The sequence below is a fragment of the Lepidothrix coronata genome, unplaced genomic scaffold (assembly GCF_001604755.1).
Source record: "Lepidothrix coronata isolate B3197 unplaced genomic scaffold, Lepidothrix_coronata-1.0 Scaffold59, whole genome shotgun sequence".
In the NCBI taxonomy this organism is placed as follows: domain Eukaryota; kingdom Metazoa; phylum Chordata; class Aves; order Passeriformes; family Pipridae; genus Lepidothrix; species Lepidothrix coronata.
In genome coordinates this window covers 389,868-402,190 of record NW_016690239.1, presented here as the reverse complement: position 1 = coordinate 402,190, position 12,323 = coordinate 389,868, and the positions used below count along the sequence as shown (strand labels likewise).

The 12,323-nt window shown below is 38.1% G+C and overlaps 1 protein-coding gene across 2 annotated transcripts in view; it reads left to right on the top strand.

The window, feature by feature from the left end:
- The window catches only part of FAM188A (family with sequence similarity 188 member A), a 52,281-nt gene extending 45,051 nt beyond the window's left edge, over nt 1-7,230 (top strand). For both annotated transcript variants that reach the window (XM_017817249.1, XM_017817250.1), the window contains 3 exons: nt 1,992-2,079; nt 5,228-5,299; nt 6,178-7,230. In XM_017817249.1, coding sequence (XP_017672738.1) covers nt 1,992-2,079; nt 5,228-5,299; nt 6,178-6,327 — 310 coding nt within the window. In that variant the 3' untranslated portion in view covers nt 6,328-7,230. The remainder of the gene's footprint in view (nt 1-1,991; nt 2,080-5,227; nt 5,300-6,177) is intronic.
- The last annotated feature ends 5,093 nt before the right edge of the window (nt 7,231-12,323 follow it).

Sequence of the window (12,323 nt, the reverse complement as noted above, 5' to 3'; positions counted from 1 at the left end):
GTGAGTTCTTCATATTCCCCGGGGAAGATGCTAGGGAGCCCTTCGCATCCTCACTGGGGAAGATTACAGAGAGGTTTCCACACTTCAGCCTTTTTAATTAAGATTCTGAAATGTCAGTACAGTAAAAAAAACCAAAATCCTGAAGAAACATCAGAATGAAATTGCTGAACTGTTTTAGGTTACATACCACTGTGAACTCTGCTGGTACCAAACAGTATCAGAATAAGAAGTGACAAATGGAGAATAGCACTTAGAAAAAGATTAGAAGGCCAGTCTGGGGAAAATTCACATGTAAATATTTCATGTGTAAGCATGGAATAGGAAGGAAGTTTTTTTTGTAGATAAAGAATTGATCAAAGAAAAAAAATAACAATTTTTCATAGTGGTGGGAGATCATTAGAGGAATTTTACAGGGCTTTGTGTTACGTCTGTGAAGTTTATTGTGGCACTAGTGAGGATATGACAGTAGGGATTTGTATGATAGTTTGCTGCTGATACAAACGTGTTCAAGATGTTAAAAAAAATATACGTGAGAGCAGTAGAACTTACTAGAAGGTACAGTAACAGAGCAGTCTCACTACAGTAAATGTAAATTGTTTTATCCCCTGAGCAACAATCTCAATTTTACATACGCATTGTTGGCCTGTGAACTAGATATTACTGGTCAGGAAACAGATCTGAGGTTTAAACTGATTGTGATAGACAGACATATGGAGTGGGATTTCTAGGAATTATGCCATTATATACATGCCTGACATTTCACTCCCATCTTAAAAAAAGAATATTGTAGATGAGTATCAGGAAGGCAACAAGGTTTATTGAGAGTACAGTGTGCCATTAGTACAAGGAAAAACTAGATAAGGACTGTTTGACCTGGAAAAGATAGACAACCATTGGCACAGTAAATAGGGAATGATTGTTACTTGCTTCACACAATACAAAAAAAGACGTGTCAAACTGAATTATCAGGTGACAGGTTCAAAACAGAGAAGATACTTATTTTTATAATCTACAGCTCAATTTGAATTTTCTGAGTGGAGTTTAATAAGTGCCAGAAGTATATGTGGGTTCATAGCCAATTAGGCACATGCATGGAAAGAAAAATATATATCTTTGTGTTTTAGATACTGCCTGTCACTGAAGATGTCTTTGAGCAGCAGACTGCTGGAAATGGGGAGGGTAAACTAAGGATGTATGTTTGCCCTGTTGTACTCTTGTCGTAAGCACCCACTACTGACCAGTGTCAGAAACAGGACACTGGGCAAGGCGCTCTGTTGGTTTGACCCAGTGAGGACGTTCTTGTGTACGGTACAACTTGTAACTTAGGCAAAAGGCCGTGTAGATGCAAATAGATGTGACCTCATGCCTGTAGAAATATATTGCTTAAATAGAAATATAGAGTTATAATTGATATTCATTTGTAGGGACATGGAATTATGCCATAGTTGTGTAGTAAGGCTTTTGGATTAATATTGTTAGTATTTCCATTGTTTGTTGGTTCTGGCTTCTTTGATATCAAGTATGCGATGTAAATATGAAATGTATCTGGTAAATTTGAATTTATTTCAGTGTTCTTAGAAAATCTTGGAAGTTTTTCAAATCTCTATTTAAAAACAGGTTGTTTGGCAGTTACAGAGCTGTTTTTGAAAGATGACTGGCTTTTGTATCTTTAAAGAATGCTTACAAGACAGCAAAATGCCTTTTGGGCTGTAAACCTGGTTTTAGATTATATGGGTTTCAAATTATTTTACCAAATATGGCGGTCCTTCAGAATTATCACTTATTTAATTTAAAATAACAGATTACTTTTATTTAAAAATAACTATGTTTTGGCAACTTGCATGCCATTCTGGTGCAGTTGTCACTTACGATTAAAAATAGAATAGTATTGCTATACTTGGCAGTAAGTACTGTGGTAGCACGGCATAACTTAGTCATGAAAGAATAAAAGTGTCTTACTCATACTTTTATATTCAATGTTTTTGTCTTAGTGTAAACCTCATGAAGACCAAATTAGACCCAGAAGGACTGGGCATCATATTGCTGGGTCCCTTTCTGCAAGAATTTTTCCCTGAGCAGGTAATCAATATAGTTTTATTGCTGAAGAGCATTGTCTATTCTGTTTGTCTTTGAGATTCATTAAACACTTTAATCAATATCACAAGAGTTATTTTTAATAAGTATTCCATTCCTTTGGCACAGCTGACCAGCAAATAACTTCTGTGTTACACAACAAATGGTAGACTTCTGTTTTGCATAACATGGCCATGATTTTGTCAGCTTTACACTGGAAGGAAACTCCATTATAGTGACAAGTTCTAAATTTATCTTCAAGAAATACATAATCATTTTGCATATGGAATTGAACTGGTTTCCTACTCAGAAAGTTCATCTGAGTTTGTTTTTTCTGAGAATAAATGACCTTGATGTTTGCAATAATCAATATTACAAATGTTGCTAGCAAATGGGAAAAGGTTACAAACATATTTGTAACTGTTTTTATGTATGTCTCTAATAGTGTGAAGTTGGTGACAGTTTAACAAAAAGTAATGATAGACTTATGTTTAGCATATGTGGAAGTCAGTATCTGCCAGGGTAATCAAAAATTATTTTCAAATTCTGTGTGTTCCATATATTCATTGAGACAGCACCACCACTGAGACACGTGTTCACTTAGCACTGCTGTCCCAGAGGGTGGGTGAGCAGTGGAACCGGCCACTGGGGAAGTGGTTACAGCACCAAGCCTGACAGAGTTCAAGAAGGACAATGTTCTCAGGCACATGATGTGATTCTTGAGGTGTCCTGCACAGTGCCAGGAGTTGGACTCGATGATCCTCATGGGTCCCTTCCAACTCAGCATACTATGATTCTATTATTCCTCTTCTCCGTTTGCCCTGGATCACATTTTCCTACCCTTACACTGCCTCCGTCCTGCCATGAGGAGCGTCTTTGTACAGATATGTGGTAAACCAGAAGAGGGAGCTGGTTGGAATAAGAGCTCTCTATGCAGGTTTATGGAGGCTTGTTCCATGGCCATGCAAATGCTCCTGAGAGAAGTACTTCTTTGGAGGCTTTTGTAGCCTAATGTGTCATTGAAACTATGTGACCTAATTTTTACAACCCAGGAAATGTGAAACTAATTTTTAAATGCCTGCAGCAAGACTCTTTTTGTTGAAGGTTGTACAGCACTGTTTGGATGTAGCGTTCTGTACTATGAAACAGTCTGGTCATTTAGAAGACACTAGAACTGTGCTGCCAAAGATGGTGGGGACTGAGTATATCATTAAGACGTTATTCATCACCCAGAGGAAAGAGAAGGAGTTAGTGTTCATTTTCTCTGGACTTTTAGAATTATATCTGCATTGTATATTTGCCAGCTGTTTCTTCTTCCTTTCATTTGTTTATCCAGAAGTGGAAATATATATACAATTAAATATAGTTTTGTTCTAAAAATTATATTACACTTGCAAATCTGGAAGACTCCACTGCTTAATTTTAGGCCTCAGATGCTTAGAATGAAGTTCAGAAAGCCAAGCACATCCTCCAAAATTGTGCCTAAACTGTCCACTAGCTAGAGAGTTGGTGGGGCAACTCTTTACCTGCTGTGTGGTTGAGCCCCCCAAGTCAATGCCTGTCTGTGAAGTGCTAATTCCCTGCTTTATGTGATTTCCCACCAGTTTTGCCTGTGCTGCTAAACCTTTGCTGACTCCAGCACAAAATATGGAAAGTGTTACTGCCTTAAGAGTACAGTTTGAACCATCGGGTGTTTCGGACTGGAACCTGCCAGTTCCCGTCACTGAATGCTGAGGGCATAGATACAATATCCAGTCCTTCTGTGCTGTGTGGATCAGGTAGCAGTAGCCCTTACCCATATTGACATCTTGTTCAGAATTCTTTCTGAAAGTGAAATTCTACAGAAATGAAGATTAATATCTTTTTTTAAAATACTGTGAGTAAATAGCAGATACCAGTTATAATTGGAATTGTTGTGTTCCCCTTTATACAATATTTGACCATGTAACTAGTGCTCGGGAGATCCAGATTCAATTCCTTCTTTGTTGAGAATATTCAAACCCTTATTCTTACTCTCTTAGAAAGTACTAAACTCCACCTCAAAAGCAGGAAGGTATCTTAGCTTTCCTTCTCAAAGCTGCTGGCTTAGAAGAAATTTATTCAAAGCTGTTCAGCTATTCCTGAGAGAGCAAGCCTGACCCTTTACTGCTTAGGGCAGTCACCTGAAAAGAGGAATTCCTGGATTCCCCAGTAGCCCTTTTTTGGGGGGAACAATAAATGCACAATAATATCCAGGGGACAGGAAGTGGAAAACAGCATTTCTTTTCCTTCAGAGTGAGCATAACTTCCTCAGGGAAAAGAGTGAGTGTCCTCTTTCCTTCCTAGCAAAGCTTAATTTTACTTACCTCTTTGAAGCCACTTCTGTAAGCAGAGTTACCACTTAACCTTCCTTTTGCTACCCTCCCTCCACTGAATAACGAGCTGCTTTGAGAGACCCATACACTGATAGTTTGTGAATCATTCAAGAATAGAAAAATGAATGAGGGCTTTTTGTAATCTGATGGATGTACTGTAACCTGAGCAGATCTATTCTTATTCCAGCCTTTACCTCCATGTGCTTAAAAAAGGAATAAGCTTTTGTTTGAAGCCTGGTCCAGTAGGCATAAAAGAGATTATACTACACCTGGTTTGTGGTTCCTGGTGCAGTTAAATCCAAAGCTTTTCAGTCCTTTTAGGATTAAAGCATTAGGTCAACAACTGCAGTATATTTGCAGTTAGAACTTGGCTGAACCGGTGTCTTCAAAATTAGTTTACTCAAGCAGGCATGGGTGTAAATTACTTTTTTTCTCTCAAATGGAGGGCCAGAGATTGGATCTGGTCCTTAGTAAACAACTTCATCGAAACAGTCGTAAATACACGTGAACATGACTACTGCATGAAAAATCAGGACAGCTTCTACATGGTCAGTACTGAAATTAAAGTTCAAAGTTGCCCTTGGGGGCATTACCCTTTGGTTTACTGACATCTGTTCTTTTTATTTCTGATGAGAAAGGTGAAATTAACAAAATTTTCAACATTGCCACTGAAAAGAAACTGTACTATTTTACGGTTTCCTTGAGTCTTCCTGCTTGAACGCATCTATCTAGTTGTAAAGAGAGGAGACTTAAGGCACAATGTATATGTCCCATGAAATTAACTGTCTTCTTTCTACTAGGACTCCAGGGTTTCAGAGTCATTCACTGTTTACCATTACAATGGACTGAAGCAATCTAACTACAACGAAAAGGTAAGATTTACAGTTAAACCCTAATAACAGTTGGTGTGCAAAACTGAATATAGTTACAGGCAAAATACTCTAACTTGAAACAGACTTTTTACAAAGCTGTTATTTTGATAATTTTCTTCCAAAGTGATGCATTTGGAATTGGGAACTGCTTTGTACCCTTGATGATGTTTGAGCTAGTATACTTGAGCTAGCATATCACTTGGCCAGAACACATCTCTTAAGCTCTGTTTTGAAAAGGGCACTTACCTGTCAGAAGGGAATCTGAACTGTAAGGGACAATGGAGACGTAATATACACAAAGTGCAACTTCTATAAGTAACCTTACATCTAAATTAAGATGTTTGGAATTTTCTGTGAAATATTTTAGTAGTCCAGACTTGCATCAAAAATCAGTATTTTTTGGAGCCACTTAGTGGGAGGACAAAAATTACCTATTTCATTTTCAGCTTTCGTGAAAGGAGGGGTATATGTGACACACCATGACTGCTTCTAAGTTAGTTCCTGAAGTAGAATTGAGGGTAAAAGATTGTGAGGCATTAGTAGACATAAGAAAAAAATTACTTCAAGCAAAAAAGACTCTTTGAGAAAATGTATATACTCGGTCTTTGGAACACCTTTAGTTAAGTTCTTAACATTACTCCTGTGAAATCTCCAGCAGTTTTGTACCCCAAAATGTAGGCAGAAGCATTCAAAGATTAAGGGTTTTCAATTTCAAACTTCCGTTTCATAAAAAAAAAATAAATGTAAAACTTCACAGATTTGATTTTTCTAGTAAGAAAAAATGTGTATTGTAACAACTCTCCTCCTAAAGTGATGAAAAGAGTCACCTTATCTTAGAGTTTCTAACCAGGCTGACATAATGGGGTTTATTTTGACAGGTCATGTATGTAGAAGGCACCGCAGTTGTTATGGGATTTGAAGAACCAATGCTACAGACCGACGACACTCCTGTGAAACGCTGCTTGCAGACCAAATGGCCATATATAGAACTGCTCTGGACCACAGATCGATCTCCTTCTCTAAACTGATCTGTTGCCCATGAAGAACATACTGCTATGGGATCCTCGAATGGGGATGCAGGAGTTGGTATTTGCTTGGAAGTGGTATACTTTGTGTGGAGTTATACACTGGTATCATTGATGAATTGTAAATAATGATTACAAACACTTTTTCAGTGTTAATTGGAATATTTAATTTTTTAATCAGATTTATTTCTATTATAATAGTTTTGTCTTTTTTGGCCACTGTAGTACTGTTAATGTGAGTTATCCTTAAAAAAAAAGCCTTCTTATAAAGTCTTACCATTTGCCATCTCATGAAGATTTGAAAAATTCTGATATTGCAGAATCTGCATATTAGATGTCAAATCTTCAAAACATAAAACATATTGAGCTTTCTCAGAATCATATAGGCATGTTTTATTATTTAATTTATACTAGCTTACATTACAGTACCATAATATGTGGACTAGACTGGCCTTTGCACTGGATATGTTTTAATGAGTTTAAATTTTCTGCAGTTTTTCCTAAAATCTAATTTTACCTAAAGAGCTTGCACAATGTGACATAAATATGATACATTTTTAGGAATAAGTATAATTCTAAATACTCTTTCTTGGCAGTTGTATATTACTGTGGCTTAGTTATTGGGCATGTTAAAAGTGAAGAGAAATTCTGAGAAAAAAATAGATGTATTAATATTTATTTGAATTTGTATAAAAGAAATGTAAAAACAGCAGAAAGAATTTCTTGTTCTATAAACTATTCAAACTTATAATATTGCCAAATACCTCTTAATTTGTCCAGACAGCAGTGTAAGCCAGCGTTACTGTATGTGTTAAGTGCATGAGAACATCTGGTATTACATTATTATATTCCTTTATTTATTATCAACTTCTTAGCCCTAAAATAAAATCTTTTCCTTGAATCATATATTATTTAAAGTTTGGTTTAATTGGACTTGTTTGCTGCATCTCTGAGATTATGAAAAGGGACCACAGGTTTAGAAATGTCAGCTTTCAATGTGAATACATCTCGGGGGGGGGTGGAAAAAAACCCACACCAAAAGGTGATTTCCTAACTTCAGAAATTACCATGACCATTATTTAATGTAAACTGACAGCAGAGTATCTTAACTTTTTTTCAGATTTCTTTTTCTGAAAAAAATAATTCCTTTGCAGATAACAATAATTTGAGAAGATTCCTTAATTCATCTTAGGACTTACTTTGAACACAATTTCCTGTCTTGTGGTGTGGGCCTGATGTGAAAAGGCTTGTGCAACAGTGGTAGTATTACTCAAAAGTATGGATAATAAATGAAGATAATCTGCTTGGCAAGTGTGAAACTTTGCTTTTCAGTAAATACTCAACTTGATAGGTATTCCCTTTAAGTGGTTTTGCACATTTAAGATAAATGTCTTTAGGCAGAGTTCTACTGATGCCTTGAAAGGTGAAAATTCACTTTTCTTGCTCTTTCTCCTGAATTCTGTTGTCTGTCTTGACCTGTGCAAGAGTATCTCACACCAGAGTTTGCACTTAATCATAGCTTGATTGTTAGAATAAACATCCTTTTTTTCCTAGTCCACTGTCAGATAAAATTTATGTTCTTTCTCACAGGAAAAAAAAAATTAGAAGCCCTGGTGATGTGAGATCTGTGTATAAGCATTACTCTGGATTAAAACTTCTGCTGTACTCCAGAGAAATTTAGCTGATGGTGGTGTGGTATAAGAACCCTTCTTCCTGTATCCCTTTTCCTTCATACTGCTTAGTTGTTAGAGGCCTGGCTTCTTATTTTTGGACTACAGTGGCTAACTAGCTAGTCTGAGCCTCTGCCAAGTGAACCTTTCTGTCCTTTCTTCCCTGATAAACAAGATGGGAGAGCTTCCACCTTTATGAAAATTCACCTTTTTCCCCTAAGAGTGTGGTTATTTAAATGACAGACTCATATAATATGTGGGATATTAATGTCTGGTAATTTAGATTTTTTTTCATGGAAAAATGACCAGAAACCTAAATAATTTTCAGAAGTTGATGTGCTCCAGGTGCTACGTGTGTGTATGTGTATACATTGCAGTTTGCAACTGAGGCCTAGTCGATAAATAAGACCAGAGCATTCTATGGCATTAAATACATGCTTTAAGTAATCAGAGCAAATTGATTGTGTTAAATGTAAGAAAGCACATGAACTAAATATGCAGCTAAATTACATTTTGATTAATACTCTAGGTGAATGATTATTTTTCATATTGCACAGTGGTTCAGTTTTAGAGGAAAGATCAGTGTCTTCTGGGAAACAACTGGTGTCCCAGCTGGCAACATGGTACAGTTAGCAGGACGTTGGACAGGTGGTCTGGAACACTGGGTTCTTTCTCCCATGTCTCAAAGCCTTTAGAGGCAGAAAGTTGTTCAGGTACATGTTGGTGGCTCTTCGCTTTAAATTCACTTTCTTCATAAAATGATGAGGGGGGAAAAGAAGGGTCCTGGGGTCAACTGCTGGCTAAAAGGTAAAAGAAATTATTCCCACTTCAATGTATACTGAGGTTCACAGTCAAGATACTCTAAATAAATTACCTAAATAAATAATGGAAAGACTACTTTCAGTGCATCATATTAGCCCAGGTGAGTTGTATTTGAAGGCTGAAGGCTAACAAATACGTATTTGCTTTGTTAAAGTTTGAACTGTTCAAGGTAAGCAGCCAAATCCAAATACCCTTGTTACAGTCCACACAAAGAGCCCTTTAAAGCAGGGAATCACTTAAATACTGGCTGGGCATTTTGGTTTCTGGATAATTTTTATCCTTCAGATAGTTATAATTTCTGCTTATCTGGTCCATCTGTATGCTTTTTTATTCTCTCCTGTGAGTATGAGTTTAGGGCAAAGAAGAGATCTCTTGAAAAAAAATTTTCTACAGTCTGTATGCTTTGATTGATAGAAGATGTAGTCTGCTCTCTCTAAAATTAGCTTTAATGCTTTTCACATATGAATTACTTTGCAAAGATTTTTAACTTGGGCAATGTTCACAAAGGTAAGGTTCAAAACAGAAAGCTGAACATCATCTGTTGGCATGTCATCCTGAATTCAGATCCCACGAGCTCCTTCTGTTTGTAGAGCATGGTCACATCCTTGTTTTATCCTCTTGCTTTAAGACAGGATAATAAGTACAAAATACTGTCTTTTTGTACTGTCACCAGCCTACAGAGACAAAACTAGGAAACAAAGAAAAGGTAAGGTTTTTTTATAGAATTTGGATACTTCAGCTTCTGTATTGCCATGTTTTGAAAAGATTTAGAAAATTGTCATTAATTTTGAAAAGATTCATCTTAAAAGCCCCTATGATTCTTTGAAATACTTGCTCTTCCTCTGCTAGCAGGAACGTTCCTAAATAATGGCATAAAAAACATTAAAGCTCTGATAACAGAGTCTTCTATGAAATATTAATGTTTAAGTTTTGCTTGAGCAAAAATTTTCATAGAAGATTTGACTGATCTGTTTTTAAGATTGGAAAGATCATAATGACATATTAACTTCACCAACTGCACATAGTCTAAGCTATAGAAATCCACACCATGAATCTTACATTTATCTGCCTAAATTATTTGGTCCCACATCTGGCTTTCCAGTTATTCTATAAGATAGATAATGACTTTTGGACTCTTAGCTAAATGATCATAAAAAAGCTTTCTGTTCTGGCTTCAGGTCTGGTCCTAGAGCCTGTTAAGACTTTTTAGTTTGATATTCAAAGCAATTAATGTATCTTTTAGGCCACAGGTATGCTGAAGTCCAAACTTCGGTCTACCAATAACTGGAGCAGTTGCTTACCCTTGAAGTAGTGCAGTCAGTGTCCACTCCAAACATTTCTAAGGTCTGAGGAAACTGGAATAAAGTTCCAGTGATCAGAACAGGTCCAGGTTATTTAGAGAAACACTGCAAATCCTTAAAAAACAAAAAATAATATTCTTTTTATTGCTCTCTTTGATTTAGAATATCCTACACTCATATATCTCTTCTTTATATGAAGGGAGAGGGGGAAAAAAAAAAGGAAAAAAGGGGTAAGGGGAGGGAGACTGCTCTATGTTAACATTTTAGAGGTAACAGGATCTTGAAAGGGATTTCCTTCTTTTCATTCCGCGCTGCCCTCCATGTGGGTTTTAGTACTTTTAGCCACTTGAACACTTTTTCCCTCTTTTAGCTCAAACCAACCAGGTTAGATTTTTCTAACTATGCCCCTTTGGCTTTTCACCTGTGGGAACACTCACCTATTTCCTATTGTGCTCGTTACTGAATTTTAACTGTTTTGGATATGTCTTACAAGATGGCTACAGTACCAGGATGTGCTGCCTTCTCACTCCTGAGTGCCACAGGTCTGGAGTGCAATCTGAGCAGTGCTCCAAGCCCCAGAAACTTCCTTTGTGACCCTCAGCCCTGTAACTGACTGTTGTTGTGCTGAAAAATAACAAGGCATTATTATTAGCATAAGGCAACACAACTTTTAAATGTCTTCAATTGCCTTAAAATTGCATGATTTTTAAGAGTAGATTTTAGTCCTACAAGTGATTGAGGTCCTTCTGAATTTATTACTGGTGCTTAGATCTCTAAGAGATACTTGTTCAATGTAAAAGAGTGGAATAGCATCAATGGTGATGTTTCACTCCAATGGCAAAAGTAAATTTCATATAACTGTAAGGTAAGTAGAATTAAGGAATATTACAAGCCTGTGGGGACAGCTAAGGGTCACACAGTTAATGCTGGAAATAAACACACAGTTCTATTTTTGTGAAAAGGAATGTTAGTCTTATCTGAACAATCTTGCCATAAAGCACTTAAAATAAAACAAACACAGAAGAAACCAGAACCTCACAACAAAACTACTCTCAGCTGCTTTCATAGGTATGCTCTACTGTAACATGTTTATAAATGGGTTCTCCGTCCTTCTGATCTTTCTCTAATATTGTTTTGAACACATCTGTGTTTTAAATGATGAAAAACAATTCTTTTTTCCTTATAACAGTTGACTACGTGGAAAATAAAACGTTTCTCCTTTTCCTCCTAGCTTTGAGTTGGCCAGGAAAAATACAAATCATGCTGTCACCTCAAGATGTGGATGTGACACCCCATTTAGCTTTGTAGGGGAAAGGAGCATTTCAGGCAGTCAGGGATATTTTATGTATTCTTAAGCAGTTAAAACTCTATTGTGGGGCTTGCAGGGGGCAGAACAACTCAGGACAGGAGTTACACAGCTTCATCGGTTTTAATTACTTTTATGAAGAAATCACAAGAGGAGCCTTTTAAAAGTGCCATTGTATGCCACGTGCAATGTACTAGTATTGGTTATTTCTGCGGCAGAAGAGGCAGGACACCTGCTCCTGCTCGGAGCTGCTAAAGGCTCGCAGCAGTGCAAGGCTTTCCTCCGGTGTGAGGTGCCCCCTTCAGCTTTTGAAAGCTTTACGTAGCCAGGCGGGCACCCACGAAGAAACTTGAGAGGAATCCGTTTTCTAGTGCGTTCAAAACTGTGTGACCGGGTTGACACCTTCCCAGTGGTTAGAAGGGGTTTTTTCATTGCTGTGGTTGTTTGGGTTTTGTTTCATAACAGCCACGCCGGGCTAACAGTCTGATGAAGGTCTACGATTTTTTTCAACGCACTCCAGTTTCCCAAAAGGGATTTTCAAGTGTCAGGCTCTGATACTTGTTTAAACTCAAGAGTTGAAACTCTTGATAATGCTACAGGTCCAGAGAAACTCGACTGGAAACCACCAGCCCTCACTCGGTCGCCTGAGGGCGAAGCCGCTGTCCCGGGTCTGCCGGGTGGGCGCCTGGCGCGGGCCGCCAGGGGGCGCCCGAGCGCGCGTCCCCCGCGGAGGGTGAGCGGGGCCGAGCGGGGCCGAGCGGGGCCGAGCCTCCCGCGCCGCCCCCGCCCGCGCACCGCGGCAGCCGGACCGCGCCGATCCGCTCTGCCCCGCTCAGCTCCGCTCTGCAGTGCTCAGCTCCGCTCCGCACTCCCCAGCTCTGCCAGCGGGAGCCGGTGAGG